Consider the following 16,132-nt stretch of genomic DNA (forward strand, 5'->3'; position numbering starts at 1 on the left):
GACAGGCTTACTTTCCATACTTGGAATGGTTGCTAGGATGTTGTGAGCATGAGTTAACATGTTGCTAACATAAACAGAAAAAAAAATCTGAGCTAAAAAAAACAGCTAAATCAGCTATAACCATCTGACTCTTTAAAATAAAAAAATAAATAAAAAAAAAAAAAAAGCTTACAACCAGTTGATTTAGCAAACAACAGCAAAAACAACAAAAAAACAAAAAAACAGCTGATTTACCAAAAACACCTAAACCAGCTAAAAGACCAACTGATTTAGCAAAAGGAAAACAAAAAAAAAAAAAAAAAAAAAGGTTAACCAACTAAAACCAATGATTCAGCAAATAAACAGCTGAAGACCAGCTAAAGCAGCAGATGTAGCAAAAAAAATGCTTAAAACCAGCTGATTTAACAAAAAAAACAAACACAAAAAAAAAACCTGCAAAACCTAAGCTGAGTTAGCAAAAGAAACATTAAAAACTAGTTAACAACCAGTTAAAACCGATTCAGCAAATAAACAGAAAAATAAATAAACAAATATTATATATATATATATTATATATATATTTTTATATATATATTTTATACACACACACATACACAAAAATTACTTCTTGACTTCTCTCAAAAACATTTTTTTAAAAGCCAGTTAGACTTTCGAATGGCAGTGTATCGCAGCATTAGCATGGGAAATGAATGTTTTGTGTTTTTTGTACCACTGCTCTGAGAATCTGCTTGCTTCTGGATTGAATCAGATGCTTCTTGACTCTCTTCATTGTCAATGCCTGGATCAGCGGCCCCATCGCCCTGCTAACACAACACAAAATCACATCAAAACTACAAAAATGATAAGCATAGTGAAAATATCACAATCAATTCACAGAAACTTGCAAAAAAAATAAAAAATAAAAATAAAAATAAATAAAAATTCCAATCTCCAATCTTAAAGGGAACCCAAGGTGTTAAGACTTGTATGGCTTAATATAACGTAATTAATTTTTCTTACTGAAACACGTAGTAGGAAACCCATGAAAGATTTACGTCATTTTAAAAAATCCACATTGTTTTATACATATTTTGGAGTTTGGGGGGGCGCCATTATTTTGATGATGTAAAATTATTGCACTTGGTGAGCTTCAGTAACGATGGATATAAGTGTGGGCTTAAAATAAATGCCATACCATCGCTTTTTCCCCCAACAAAGAGTCCAAACGCCACTGGATATCAAGTGAAATCCATGGTGAGAAACTCTTTTAGTGGCTGTGGCATCAAGCTTCGGTATGTTGTATGTTTACATGTTTACATCCTGCCAAAATAGCATTTAGCGTTTCTTGTCTCTGCTGCAGGTAAGCTCTTTCAGTAGCTGTGGTCTACTAAAAACATCAAAAGCATCAGGGCTAAAGTGGAGAGAACTGTCAGAAGCCTCTGCGCCAGCAGCTCACTGTGTGCAACCACTGGAAGTCATTGATATCATGGTGCCCCCCATAGTCCAAAACATGTATTAAACAATGTGGATTTTTAAATAACGCAAGTCTTTCATGTGTTTTTTACTACACATTTCAATAAGAGACAATTTACGTTTTATTAAGCCATACAATTTATAATACCCAGGGTTCCCTTTAAGATATAATCACACTGTTTGCAGAGACAGAGCAAGCCATGGATCTTCAAGAAGATTGGCTCAATGAAACAACTTGTATTCTAGTAGCCAGCTGAGGATCATTACATAAGCAGCTTATGCCCCAGAGTATTAGAAATGTAGGGCTCACCTCTGCTTCATCCCCCTCGCAGGCCTCATTGGCATCTGCACTCCCACTGCCTTCATTACTCTCCTCTGCTGCTTCTGCCATCCCTCCGTCACCATCTTCATCATCTTCATCTTCTGCATCATCATCTTCATACTGCACAAAGAAGGCAGGTTAATATATGCTGCTAATTACATAGTTTCTGCTTCTCTGAAAAACAGACTGACCTGTCCGGTCTCCTCCTGCTCCTCCTCTTCCTCCTCAGTGCCGCTATCAGTCTCTATGACGATGACGTCATGCTTATACTCCTCGGAAGAGTCCTGTCCGCTGATTTGAGACTCGGAGGGTTGGGACTCGCTCACCTGATCCATCGGGACAGACTGAGACAAAGATTCTTCATCTCCCTCTCCTAACACAGGATATGCTTCCTGTGAGAGATGAAGAGACACGATCAGTGCACTGCTTGTTTGGCGTTGGGTTGTGGTTATACTGTTATTAAACGATTATTAATTGTCATTACCTCACTGGCATCAGGAGGTTGCTGGCCTTCTCCTGGAGCTTCACCCATAGCATCATTACTCTCCTCAGTGCCGGAAGCATCCTGTAAAAAGAATTATGGGTAATTAAAAATGGGGCTTTTCCACATCTTTTTATCAGAATGCCTTCATTGCCTTCAGTAGCCGTTCAGTTTCCATCCAAAGTCGCAAATTTAACTTTTATGCACAAATCGCATTTGCGAATAAGCACAATTTCCATCCAATGAGTCAAAGAGAACAAAATCGTCACTTCTTGATAAAGTGCCAATAAACATCAAGAAGAGTAGGGGAAGCCACTAAATATAATAATATTCTTATATAATAAATTATTTGCACCTCAGAACAAGCAGACAAAACACAATAAATGTGGTAAATGCTTTCTGAGGTGAATGCTTGCTGTTAGGGAACGCAGTTATATAAGACAGTTCTGGGAGGCAATTATTCAGAAATACTTTGATGATAGACTTAGCTTGGCCATTTAAGAATGACCATAACATTTCAGATGCTGTGCAACGAGATCGTTCTGCTAGCTAGTCAGGTTAGGCCATCCCATAGCACAACGTAAACATTTTTTGATCCGCATAGACAAATTTACTCACAAATTGCATTTCCATATCTTATTATTCACATTAACTTTTTCACACAAGTCAAAAATCACCTCAAGTGAGCGTAAAATCTTTTTTTTTTTTTCCCTGAATTTTGGCGTTACCTATGGAAGCCCGTTTCGCCACTGAATAAAAAATAAAAAAGGTAATTGCGACTTTTCATCTCACAATTCTGACTTTTTTTTCCTCCAATTTCGAATTTACATCTCGCAAGTCTGACTTTATTTCTCAGAATTGTCATATAAATCCACAATTCTGTTTTTTTCCCCAGAACTGTGAAATATAATGCGGTACTTCAAAATGCAAAAAAATAAAACTATATTGTACCTGATATATAACTACTCAATGTGAGTGAATGCAATTTTTTTTCCCCAAAAGTTCATTGCAACATTTGTTCTATAAAAAAAAAATTGAGAAACTATTTGAAATTAAAAACTGTACATGAACTATAGCAAAATCACTATATATAAAACAAATCTTGAGAATTTTTATTTAAATCACTATTATATGATGTTAAGATTAAAGTCTAAGATTAAAAGAATTACCAGCATTTAAACCTACATACTCATTTCTATCAAAAATGGAATTTTTTTCAAACAAAATACATCAATTTTAGTTTATTATATAAATTTTAATATATAAAGTTTAGTTGATTTAGTTTTACATTTTATCTCAATAATGATGAACAAATAGATTTATAAATAGGTTAATCAATAGCACAAGAGTAAAATGTGAACTTTTTCCAAACCCTCATTAATTTTTTTTTTTTTTTTTTTTTTTTTTTTTTTTAATCTTTAATATCTTTAGACATATTTATTAATAAATAACTCAGGCCACTCCCACAAGATGACAGCTGCACATGTACATACACTGCTCACCTCCAGGCCCATTTTTCTTATGATGCGGAGCTTCTTAGTGATGGGTGGATGTGTTGGGTCATCCTGTGTGGTGTCGGTCACCTCCGTGGAGCTCTCCTGCTCCTCCTCTCGCACTCGCTTGGGCACAGATGAGCCTGCTGTTGCCGACACTGACAGAAGAATGACACGTTAGTCAGAAATCTCATTAAAAAAAGTGGTTGGGGGAAAAACAAAAAAATAAAAAATAAAATAAATAAATACATTAAAAAGTAAATAATTTTTTTTTTTTTTTAATATTTATTACATCTCACATTGGTGCATGTAAAATATCACAGTATACTACAATATACTATTTTTTTCCCCCAACATATAAATGGGTCTTTTATTATTTATTATAATAGTTAGGCTAGTTAACATTATTTCAGACCTCAACTCATTTAAATGTTTTCTATTAAATAAAATAAATCAAGTAAAGCAAGAGTAAGAACATGTACAAGTGTGTTTGATCCTATGTCAACTATAAATGTTTGCATTTTCTTCATGGTTCTTTGTACCTGTACCAAAGACAGCAGTGGAAGTGGACGGCCTCTCCATCTGTGAGCTATGTACTGCCTCCATAATGGTTGTTGCTGGCTCCTGAGTGGTCTGCTGCTGAGTGGGCTGGACGAAAGCGGTGGCTTGGCTCTGCTGAAGGCTGAGGATTGGCTGTGTGGTCTGTATGTTAGGGCTGGTGGAGCGCACTGAGCCGCTGGTGCTGCCGAAGACAGTCACGTGCTCCATTGGACCCTCTGTGGACTGGAGAGCTGATGGAACAAATCAAGGAAAACTTATAACTTACAATTTACACTAATATACATCCTATCAGATGTCAAAGCCTGATCTCCACCCATACCTTCCTGCGTTTCCACCTGTGTGGTGGGCATGACTGTGGCTGTGGGAGTAGGTGTGGTCACAGGAGCGGGTGTTATCATTGGACGGATGCTTGCCCTAGGGGTGGACTTGCTCCCTGCGATTGGTGATGGCTTGCTGGGAGCGGCAGCTACTGGTGTGGGCTTGATGTTAGCAGTGGGCGGCTCAGATGTACTGGCACTGGAAACAGGTTATAGAGAGAAACGGTTTAACACAGCTAGAATAAAAGATGCGTGGAAATAGAAAATAGCTTACTTTCATGGTGCAAATGAGGTAGATATGAACCATTACCTTCCTCTGTCAGTAGCAGGTGTGGGTTTGAGAGTGATCTGGCGAGCATCTGATGACCTCTGTGCCTCCTGAACCTGGAAAAGATCACAAGTACATAGATCAATATTGAGGACATTATATTAAATCCTTTAATTCAGTAAATAAAGCACAGAAAGTCTCTTGTCAGATATATAAAACCCATAAAAGCAAATAAGGACACATAATATTCGTACACAACACATAGTACTTGTACATGCATTGGCCAGACAACATATGGGCAGTATGTGCCTCATTTGTGGCGCTGTACCTTGCTCTGGCCAGGCTCCTGAGCTTCATCTTTCTGATCTCCGTGTCTCTCCTGTTGCTCACGGAGTTCCCTCAGCTCTCTCTCCTGTCGGCTCAAACGACCTTCATACTGGGACTTGAGCGCACTCATCCTCACCTCCAGCTCCTCTCTCTGCTGCTTCAGCTCCTCATTTTCTTTCGCCAGCTGCTCCTTTGCACCTAAAACACATGGATTTAGTGGACGTAGTGATGTAAGGATGCAGTGATGTAAGGATGTAGGACATAACTAAAGGCCAACACCCTCAAAACCATGATGTGCTACTTGATAGGGAGCGGTATGTGGCATTAAAGGATTAGTTCACTCCTGAATTAAAATTTCCTGATCATTTACTCACCCGCTGTATCATCCAAGATGTTCATGTCTTTCTTCAGTCTAAAAAAAAATAAGGTTTTTCAAAATGCAATTTCAATGCTGCTTCAAAAGGCTCTACATGATCCCAGCGGGGGAATAAGGACCTTGTCTAGCAAAACAATCAGTCATTTTCTTCATGCAAAACAGAAATGCATATACTTTTTAATCACAAATGCTCATCTTGCACTAGCTCTACGATGCACACCCATGACTTCATGCAATACATAATTACGTTGGAACGGTAGAGCGTGGTTAGTTCTTTGTCCATGTACTGTGGTTCAGAATAGTAGGATAGGGCGAAAAACGCATTTTTCCGTCCAAATTCAAAATCATCCAACATCATTGCACCTTTTTTTTTTGTTGCAAAGGACTTTCATTGCACGTTTGCCTTATAAACACTGAGATGGTACTGTCACCTACGTCACACTTGACCCTTCCCAACATGTTTACGTAATGCGTGAAGAAGTGGACACAGTCTAGTGCAGTGGTTCTCAACTCCGGTCTTCAGGGCCCACTGCTCTGTATCTGTTTCTGAATCTGACACACTCAGTTCAGTTCATGAATCTTTCTCTTCTAACGAGCTGATGATCTGAATCAGGTGCGTTAAATGAGGGGAACATACAAAATGTGCAGTGGGCCCCGAGGACTGGAGTTGAGAACAACTGGTCTAGTGCAAGACGTTAAAACGTTTGCGGTTAAAAAGTATATAAATGTGTTTTTTTTTTTTTTTTTTTTTAGAAAATGTCTGATCGTTTTGCTAGAAAATACCTTTATTCCTTGGCTGGGATTGTGTAGAGCCTTTTAAAGCTGCACTGAAACTGCAATTTGGACCTTTAACCCGTTAATCCCCATTGAAGACCACTATATTGGAGAAAAACCCTGGAATGTTTTCCTCAAAAACCTTTTTTTGACTGAAGAAAGGCATAAACATCTTGGGTGACATTGGGGTGAGTAAATAATCAGGAAATTTTAATTCTGGAGTGAACTAATTCATGAAGTGCAAGGACATTTGAAAAAACAAAACAAAACAAAAAAAAAAACAGCAGGATTCATTTTTCTTGTCACATGTTCTGGTTTACTAACTATTGAGCTGGTTGATCTTCTGCTTGGCACCCATGAAGGCTTTCTTGGTCTTCTCCTCTTTATCAGCGATCTGCTGTCGGAGCTGCTCCTCCAGGTTACTCTTCTCCTGTAGCTCTGCTCTCAGTCGGCTGAGCTCTGGCTGCAACTGTGCCAGCTGCTCCTGCAGGTTCTTCACCTCGGCTTCACGCTCCTGCACCGTCTGCACACACAAACATCACATATGTTTTGAATGCAATGCTGACAGTCTCAGTGAGTTTGTTCACTTCATCACTTTTATGAAGTCGTCAAACACTTCAGAGAACAGAAAAAACCTCTTTAAACTCTTTTCCAAAAAAGCCCACTAAAGCCCAACAAAACATTCATCTCACTCCATCAAACTAACTTCACACTTCACTGTCTCAAAAGTTAATGAACAAAAAACACTGTTACTCTCTCACTTCCTAGATTAAACGCTTTTATTACAGTTATATAAAGTGAGCCATACCAGAGAAGGCAATGTTTATGATTGTGTTCTGTGTACTTTTACAGCTCAAAACCGGACGTCACACTGCTCTGAGGGATTATACAACTGAAGCTCTGTAAAAGCAATTATTGTGAGGAAGGATTATTTGTTTGATTTGTATGTTAAAGTTTACTCTAAGGCAGATGTAAAAACACAAAAATTAAAGACTTAATTTAGGCTTTTATTCACATGTGGTCATTCTATAATTAGGGGTACATTTAGAATTTGACGATGTGAAGAAAAAAAGTTTTTCTTTTTCCCAAAAACCCAAACATGACCTTACAATCTATATTGTATAAAGCGCTATATAAATAAAGGTGATCTGTAAGAATACATGCATACATACTGTCCACCATGTTACCTTTACTGGGTAACACAGTTGACAAGTAACTTCGTTGACATTTTTAGTGTTTTAGGCCTATATATAGGCCGATATTTTCATAAACAAAACATAAGTTTTAGTTAAATTGCCTTGTTAAAATTTGCAGCAATAATACTTGTGTAACACTGTTGACAGTCAATTAATCCACTCTTGACAGGTTTGCTTGTTTAACCAATATTAGGGAAAAGAGAGAGAACATAACTTCTAGTGTTTCATCCATGTGCTTCTAGAGGAAATATCATCATACTGTGAAAATTATGCGAGAATGGGACACACCATTCCTTTCTGAGGGGAGGTTTTCTAGTGGGTACCTAGTTGACAATGGTTTTTCGGACACAACTAACACAAGTTATATCGCAATAAACACTTATTATTTTTGAAGCGCACACCCAAATGTCTTGATAACCTAATCTAACTGAAGGCAAAACTATGAAATTCATTTATATTTGAGGTAATTTTCATGCTTAAATTCAGAGTAGAATGAGCAACTTTACAAAATCGGACAGCTAAATAGCAGGGTTGTATGTGATATGAACATTTTTGAACAAAAGATATGGCTTTTTCAACATACAGTGTGATTTGGAAAAATATAATTGTGTACTAGAAAATTAAGCATCTGGGCTTTATATTGATGAAAATATATTAAAAAAAAATATACTTCACGGACATGAGATTTACCCAATTATAGAATGACCCATATACAACATGATCAACATACATGTATGTCAAATATGGTAAACAGAAGCTCAAACCAATGAGCATGTTTCAGCTTCCGCAAGAACAAGTGAGGTTTGTTCATGGTTGATCTTAAGGGTTTGGAACAAGCTCACTTGTGCTCATGTACTTGCACAGCATGAATGAAAGATAATTACTGCTTGATCCAGTAGAGGGCTCCATGAAAGAATAATCTCACATAATCGTTTGTCCCACCTGCGGGGAGACTTGTTTGTCAGAGCAGCACACTAAACCATAAATAAATACCTTCTGTATGCTGTCCAGCTGAGTTTCCAGTTCTGAGGTTCTGTTCTGTGTCTGACTCAGTGAGCTCTTCAGGTTTTGAATCTCCTGCACTGAAGCCTGACGGTCTTCCTGCTCCTGTGCTGGCTTAGAAGCCGCCTCTGCCACCATCTATCAGAGAGATATGACAAAGTCATATTAATTCAGGACCTTTTCATTGGTTAAATAGGTAAAAATGTAAAAAAAGGAGAACCACCATACGTTACAATGTACCTTATCATGCTGTTCTTTGAGCTCTTCATACTGGGTTTTGTAGCGACGGCCGATCTTCTTGACCTGTGTGATGGTTTTGAGTTTCTCCTGGATGTCCATGGTCTTTGCCTCCAGCTCCTTCTTCAGATTGTCTCTTTCAGTGGTGACCTTCCCTAGGCTATCCTGCAGGTTCTGCACCTGGCTTTGAGCTGTGGTGATTGAAGCTTGGCTCCTGTTTGGTAGGCAATCAAGATTGCTCTATTAAAAACTCTTGCAGAAAACAAAAATTCTCACATTTTAAAAGTTAAATCATTCAAACTGCACACTGACCTGGCCACCTCATTCTTGAGTTTCCCCGTCTCCTCTATGAGCTGCTGGATGCGTTTGATATGGGCTTCCCTCTCAGAATGAAGCTTCTTACTTTCCTCCTGATCGCTGTCCTTCTGCTGACTAAGAAGTTGCTGCACGAACAATTAAATCAGAGTTAGATACAGAGAATCACACTACTAGTCAAGTTTAAACACATCTGACTGAATTAAACTGACTGAACATACTAGTGCTTAATATAAGATTCTATGTGTTACATTCAATGTACAGAATTTCATGCATGAGCAGAGAGATCCTGATACCTGTATGCGAGTTTTCAAGCGCTTGACGTCCTCCTCCAGGAGCCTTTTCTCAGCCTGTAACATGCCACTCTTCTCACTAAGCTCACCATTGGCGTCCTGCAGGGGCTTGATGTCTGCTTCCAGCTTACGCATCTATAACATCATATGACAATCAACTTCATATATACACAGTGCTATACTTTTTAAAAAAAAACTAGTTAAGCAAATAAATTTACATTGCCGCTCAAAAGTTTAGGAACAGTAAGATTTTGTAAGTTTTAAGTAAGTTTTTGAAAGAAGTTTCTTATCCTTATCAAGGCTGCATTTATTTGAACAAAAATAAAGTAATATTGTGAAATTTTATTACAATGTAATAATGTTTTTTCTATTTTAACGTACATTAAAATCTAATGTATTCCTGTGATTAAAGCTGATTCAGCATCATTACTCCAGTGTCACATGATCCTTTAGAACTCATTATAATATGCTGATTATTATCAGCACTGGAAACAGTTGTGCTGCTTAATATTTTTTGGGAATCTGTGATATTTTTAGGATTTTTACTATTTTTAGGATTTTTAACTTAAAGTTACAAAGAACAGCAATTATTTCAAATAGAAATATTTTCTAACAATATACACTACTATTTAAAAGTTTGGGACTAGTACTTTTCTTTTTTTTGAAAGAAATTAACACTTTTATTCAGCAAGGATGTGTTAAACTGATAAAAAGTGATAGCAAAGACTTATTATTATATTGTTTGGAAAGATTTATATTTTGAATAAAGGCTGTTCTTTTTAACTTTTTATTTAAAGAATCCTGAAAAAAAAAAAAAAAAAATATTGGCAGCACAACTGTTGGATTGGAGTAATGGCTGCTGAAAATTCAGCTTTGCATCACAGGAATAAATTATATTTGAAAGTATATTAAAATAGAAACCATTATTTATTACTGTAATAACATTTCACAATATATTTTTGTTCTCCTACTGACACACTACAGCAAAAGATAGAAATAACTTTTATGTATATATACATAAAAGTTATTTCTATCTTTTGCTGTAGTGTGTCAGTAGGAAACATCAGTTTACATTTCACCTGCAAAGCTACCTGAAAAACTGTGCACAAGTGCACATAGGGCAAAAGCTGCTTTAAAGCAAAGGATGGTCACATCAAATGCTGATTTATTTTAGTTAATAGAAGCTCATTGATAAAGAAAATCTATTTATGACATTGTTTTTGACAGCATCCTCATTTTATGTGCCTAACTGCCTAAAACATTTTAACAGTACTGTAGTTTTGTAGGTATAGGTCTCTTAAAGCATCTTGGAGATGTTGCCATAGTTCTTCTGGATTTAGTCTGTCTCTGTTTTTGCTGTTTCTTAAGACAGACTGGACTGAATGGTGGAGAGATCAGATCTCTGTTTGCACGAGGAGTCTGACAACAGCCTGTGCTCCACACAAAAATCTCACTGGATTATTATAATTAATAATTGTATGTATATGTATATGTATACGTATACATATACATATATATATATATATATATATATATACACATACAATTATTAATTATAATAATCCAGTGAGATTTTTGTATGGACCACAGGCTGTTGTCAGACTCCTCGTGTGTGTGTATGTGTGTGTATATATATGTATATATATACACATATATATACACACACATATATATACACACATATACACATATATACATATATAAATATATATATAAATGTATGTGTGTATGTATGTATGTATGTATGTGTGTATGTATGTATATGTGTATATACATACACACACACACACACACATATGTACACACACATACATACACACATACATACACACATATACATATACATATATATATATACATATACATATATATATATACATATACATATATACATATACATATACATATACATACATATACATATATATACATATATATACATACACACACACACATATACACACATGCTGCTGTCTATACAGGGTCAGAAAGCTCTCAGATAATAACTTAATTTGTGTTCCGAAGATGAACAAATGTTTTATGGGTTTGGAACGACATGAAGGTGAGTGATTAATGACAGGGTTTTTTTTGGGTGAATTATCCCTTAAGATGATGCACATGGTGTGCTCTTGAAGTCTTACCTTTGCTTGAGTCTGTTGTAGTTCATGCTCCAGTCTGTTCTTCTCATTCTTTAGCATCTTGTTGGTCTCAGTCAGAGCACTCATGCTCTCCATTCGCTTCATCATGTCTTCCTGCTGTGCCAAGGTCTTCGTTGTAACCTGCAGATTTGAGATGTTAACTGATTGCAAGACATTTGATATTTCTCAAAATCAGATCAAGTTAGGTAAAGCGTTAAACATCTTGATCTCTTATCAAACCTAAACATGCAGAAGCAACAAAATCTATAAATAAACTGAAAAATTTATAGTATGAAACAAACAATGAATAAACAAATAAACACAAACGGTAACACTTTACCATAAGGTTCATTAGTTAGTTAGTTAACTACTTTAGTTATTGTGAACTAAGAATGAATATACTTCAATACTTTTATAGTATTTATGAATCTTAATTAATTGAATGTTAATTGCAACATTTACTAATGCATTAAAATCAAAAGTTGTGTTTGTTAACATTAGTTAATGCACTGTGAACTAACATGAACAAACAATGAACGCCTATTTTTATTAACTAAGATTAATTAACAAAGATTAATAACATAATAAATGTATTGTTCCTTTTTTTGCTCATGTTAGCTAATACATTAAAATGTTAACAAATGTCACATTATTGAAAAAGGTTCTAAAATAAATAAATATAAACACTGTGGGTCTAATTAAAAGCATATGCAGATAGTTTGGGAAAACAGCCTAAAAACTTTTTAGGACCTGTAGCTTTTCTCTTTCTGCATTCAGGCTGTCCTGTAGTTCCTTTAGCTCTCCCTCCAGGTACTCCATGCGCTGCTTATAGCGCAGAGTCTCAACCTCCGCCACTTCTAGGCGAGTCTCAGCTATCTCCTTCTCTCGCCGTACAAACCTGTTGACAAACAAAGGCCACATCACTACTACCCCTTTCTTGTACAGTATTGTAATGCATTTTAACAGCATGTCATTCTTTGAAAGGGTTGCTCTAATGAAAGGATTTACCTAAGAATGTCCAGAATCTGCTCATGAGATTTGCCCTCCTCGTTCAGAGAGATGTTCAGACTGCTCTCTCCAGCAGTCTGCTGCTGGGTGGAGGTGGTTATCTTGCTGCTCAGGTTCTCCATCTGCTCATGGAGCATGGTGTTCTGCTTCTGCAGCTCCTCAGTTCTCTTCTGCTCTTTAGAAAGATCTTCCTGTAGAGAAACAATGTAGAAAAAAATAATTTACTTTCATCATTTAGTGAAGTCATTTCAAATCTGTATGAGTTTTTGTTCTGTGGGACACAAAATAAAATATTTCGACTTTTGAATGTTGATAACTAAACAGCCTCAGTTCCAAATGACTTCCATTGTATGGACAAAAGTCGATGGGGACTAAAACTATTCCTCAATGTTTTTGGAGTTTTTACAGAAAAAAAGAAATGCATACATGTATTTTATTTATGGTGATCCCTAAGGCTCTCTAACATCTTTAGGCATCAGCCAACCACAAGACTTTACCTTCAGTCTCTTTTCTTGCTGTTCCCAGTCCATGCGGCCCTGACGCAGCTCAGATGCTGCTTTCTGAGCCTTCTCCTCAAGCTGCTTCATGGTCTGTGCTGACTGCTGTCCCTGTTTCTTGGCGGCCTGAAGGGCTTCCACATCTGCAGCATGCAGCATGAGCTCTCGCTCGTATTTGTTCTGAGCCTCTGCAGCCAGCTTACCCTGGGTCCCGAAATGAGAGACAGGTAAGTAAACATCCAAGAAACCTAGTGGGTAGTTGTGTGAAAAAACAATTCCCCCACCTGTAGTTTGCTGTCTTGTGTAGCTCTCTGCTCCTGGGCCACCGCTTCCACAGCTCTCTGGAGGGCATCCTGCAGCTCTGTCTGCATGTCTGTCATGCTCCTTTTCAGCTCCTTCACCTAAACAAATGGTTTCAATCTTTAGAACTTTCCTATTCAGAATAGCTATAAAAAAAAATTGTCATCCATGTGAGTTCTATACCCGTTCTTCAATGCTCTCCACAGCTTTCATCTTCTCCTCCTGGAGCTCCAGCTTTTCCTTTTCTGCTTCCACCAGCCGGGCTTCCAGCTGCTGGTTCAACTCCCGTGCTGTCTTCAGTTGGCTCTCAGTGGAGGTCCGTGCCTGCTCAGCCAACTATGAGTGAAACACAACACACATATGTTTTGTACCATCACTACTTAGGACTGCTGCAGCAGTGTTTTTTCACACCTCCAATTTGAAAAGGGTTCCAAAAAGCGGCATGGTCTACTGTGATAAAGTGGGTGGGTAATGTGTGGAAAGAAGAAAGGGTTGGCATAAAAAGGGGAGTGTCATCAAACGCATAAAGACAGCTAAATAACACACTGGTATTGCAGTTGCAAACAGAGCCCTGCATTTCAGCCAGGGCCCAACAGACCCCGACTTTTTTTGGCCCCGGGCTTTGGGCCAATTTTCATGTCATAGTTCAGATGCCGACCGGGCATCGGGCCTCTTATGTTTTTTGCAGCGCTGGTGGAAAAAACACGAGACCAGACTACCGCAACTGTCAAAAGTGGCTCGGACAGTGTTTAGTGCCGCCAGGAGCAGCGAGCGCGACTTCAGCGGGAAATTTAGCTTATTGCATCAAGTGCATGCACCAGGCTAAATCTTGCCACAAAGCACCTGCAAAAGTAATTGCCATGAATGTGTGGGGAGAAATAGTAAGGAGGTATTTGAATTATTTTTTTTTTTTTTTTTTTTTTTTTTTTCAATAAACTAGTGTTTTCTGAGTCAGTGTAGCAAGGATGAAGTTGGCGATCCGGACTCACCATCTCCTCACTGGAACTGCCTTTAGAAAGAAATGCATCTTTACGGATTAGCTACATAAAAGCTTTTGTTTTTAATTTGTTTTATTTCGTTAAGTAGTAATTTAAAGCTTTCTACATATACATTTATCATGTTTGTGATGCATGTATTCGCTGAGTTTCGGTTCATTTTGAGACGGCAGAAAGCGCATCATGTTTGTTTACTTTATTTTCTAAAAGCACAACGTTCTATTGATATTGTGAGAACACACATAAAAGTAGACCCTTTACAGTTCCGAATGATGTATTACTTTTAACATTTTTGAGTAAAAATGGCAGCACATTTTAAATTGTTTCCACTGAAAAATGCAAGTGATCACGCTGGTGCCTCCAAGTCCTGCAAAGTGCACTTTAGCCTCCACTCTCCGCACAAACAATTGGATATGCGCCTAACAGCGCACATTTATCTAGGTTTAACGTTTAAACTCACATTGTCATATGCTTGAACTGTTTTATATGTATAGATTTTAATTTAGGCGTCGTGGTGATTTGAGAAAATTTATCAAACATAGACTGATAAACTCTGCCGCTGGCCGCTTGGTCGTTACTTTAAAACACAAAAACTTATATTCCCAACAAACAGAGACGTCTGTCCGACACAGATCATGTCTGTTTTGCATTGGTCAGTCCAGGACCATATCTGCACATCTACAGGACATGAAAATAGTCACCAAAAATGGAAAACCAACCGTCTGCACCCAAGCTTCAGCTCTGGTCGCATCATAGGGAAACGCACACAATACATTTTTTGTTGTCGCACTGAGGATACACGCACTTATGTTGAGACATGTCTCTGAATGACACTGAGAGAAGAAGCGGTACCATCTTAATACAGCAGATATTTTTTATGCATACTTCAGCGCAGTGATTGGGTTGAACAAGCTCTTTCTTACTAATAAATGCAGAAAAGCACTCAGAAACGAGTGACATAGAAACTTTTCAACCTGGAAGAACGAAATTGCTCCGAAAAATGAAAAAAATAACCAATTTCCACTTTTTGATAACATTTCTGAGTGCTATTAGTGTTTTCACTGAAATGCAGTCTGTACATATCTGTTCAAATCTCAATGCACATGAATACCTGCTTCTCTTTGTTTACAGACTCCTCCAAGCTGAGTACCATGGACCTGTACTGCTCTACATTGGTGGTGGTGTTCTTCAAACGCTCCTTTAGATCTGAGTTCTGTTCCTCAGCCTGCTGTAGACGTGCACGGAGCTCATCCACTTCTTGTTGAGAAACACCAGGAGCTGAAACGGCACATGTGACCTTGAAATACACTGCACCGGAAAATTTAACACTCACAATTTCATCTAACTTCTATGTTTACCTCTGGGTAATGTCCTGACAGGCTGCTTAGGCACTGTGCTCTGGTTCTCGTTGTTGTTCAGTTGCTGTCTCATGGAGGTGACCTGCTGTTCAGCAGTTCTTAGCAGCTCTTTAGTCTTCTGATGTAGTGCTGTCTGTGTCTCCAACTGCTTCTTAGCTTCCAGCAGCTGAGTCTAGTCAATAGAAATGAGTGAAATTAGTCTTTCATGTGTAGATATTTCCACCAACTAGTTGACAAATGTTAATCATCATACTAAGCTTACATCTTGGTTGCGTTCCAATGCATGTCTCTGTTCCACTTCCTGTTCCAGCTTCTTCTTAAGCTGCACAATCTCTTTCTCCAGACGTTGAATCTGGTTATTGTAGCGCTGCTTGGTCTCTGTCTCAGAGCGCTCCATGGTAAGCTGTGACATAAGAAAGTTA

The 16,132-nt window shown here is 37.7% G+C and overlaps 1 protein-coding gene across 5 annotated transcripts in view; it reads right to left on the reverse strand.

The window, feature by feature from the left end:
- tpra (translocated promoter region a, nuclear basket protein) overlaps positions 1-16,132 on the reverse strand; it is a 30,437-nt gene that overhangs the window by 6,388 nt on the left and 7,917 nt on the right. For 2 of the 5 annotated variants that reach the window (XR_007829574.1, XM_051133718.1), the window contains exons 19-41: positions 15,973-16,113; positions 15,711-15,882; positions 15,464-15,630; positions 13,541-13,693; positions 13,342-13,458; positions 13,058-13,261; positions 12,561-12,751; positions 12,303-12,450; positions 11,556-11,693; positions 9,418-9,549; positions 9,119-9,249; positions 8,810-9,020; positions 8,561-8,707; positions 6,696-6,894; positions 5,223-5,419; positions 4,937-5,010; positions 4,629-4,825; positions 4,291-4,539; positions 3,758-3,906; positions 2,259-2,339; positions 1,966-2,166; positions 1,763-1,894; positions 710-800 (exon numbers count right to left, since the gene is read on the reverse strand). Coding sequence is in view for 1 of the 5 variants with exons in the window: in XM_051133718.1 (XP_050989675.1) it covers positions 710-800; positions 1,763-1,894; positions 1,966-2,166; positions 2,259-2,339; positions 3,758-3,906; positions 4,291-4,539; positions 4,629-4,825; positions 4,937-5,010; positions 5,223-5,419; positions 6,696-6,894; positions 8,561-8,707; positions 8,810-9,020; positions 9,119-9,249; positions 9,418-9,549; positions 11,556-11,693; positions 12,303-12,450; positions 12,561-12,751; positions 13,058-13,261; positions 13,342-13,458; positions 13,541-13,693; positions 15,464-15,630; positions 15,711-15,882; positions 15,973-16,113 (3,622 nt within the window). In the remaining 4 variants the exon portion in view is untranslated. Of the gene's footprint in view, positions 1-709; positions 804-1,762; positions 1,895-1,965; positions 2,167-2,258; positions 2,340-3,748; positions 3,907-4,290; positions 4,540-4,628; positions 4,826-4,936; positions 5,011-5,222; positions 5,420-6,695; positions 6,895-8,560; positions 8,708-8,809; positions 9,021-9,118; positions 9,250-9,417; positions 9,550-11,555; positions 11,694-12,302; positions 12,451-12,560; positions 12,752-13,057; positions 13,262-13,341; positions 13,459-13,540; positions 13,694-15,463; positions 15,631-15,710; positions 15,883-15,972; positions 16,114-16,132 lie in introns of all 5 variants that reach the window. The other 3 variants (XR_007829572.1, XR_007829571.1, XR_007829573.1) reach the window with 3 other exon arrangements.

The sequence above is a fragment of the Labeo rohita genome, chromosome 2 (assembly GCF_022985175.1).
Source record: "Labeo rohita strain BAU-BD-2019 chromosome 2, IGBB_LRoh.1.0, whole genome shotgun sequence".
NCBI classification, from domain to species: domain Eukaryota; kingdom Metazoa; phylum Chordata; class Actinopteri; order Cypriniformes; family Cyprinidae; genus Labeo; species Labeo rohita.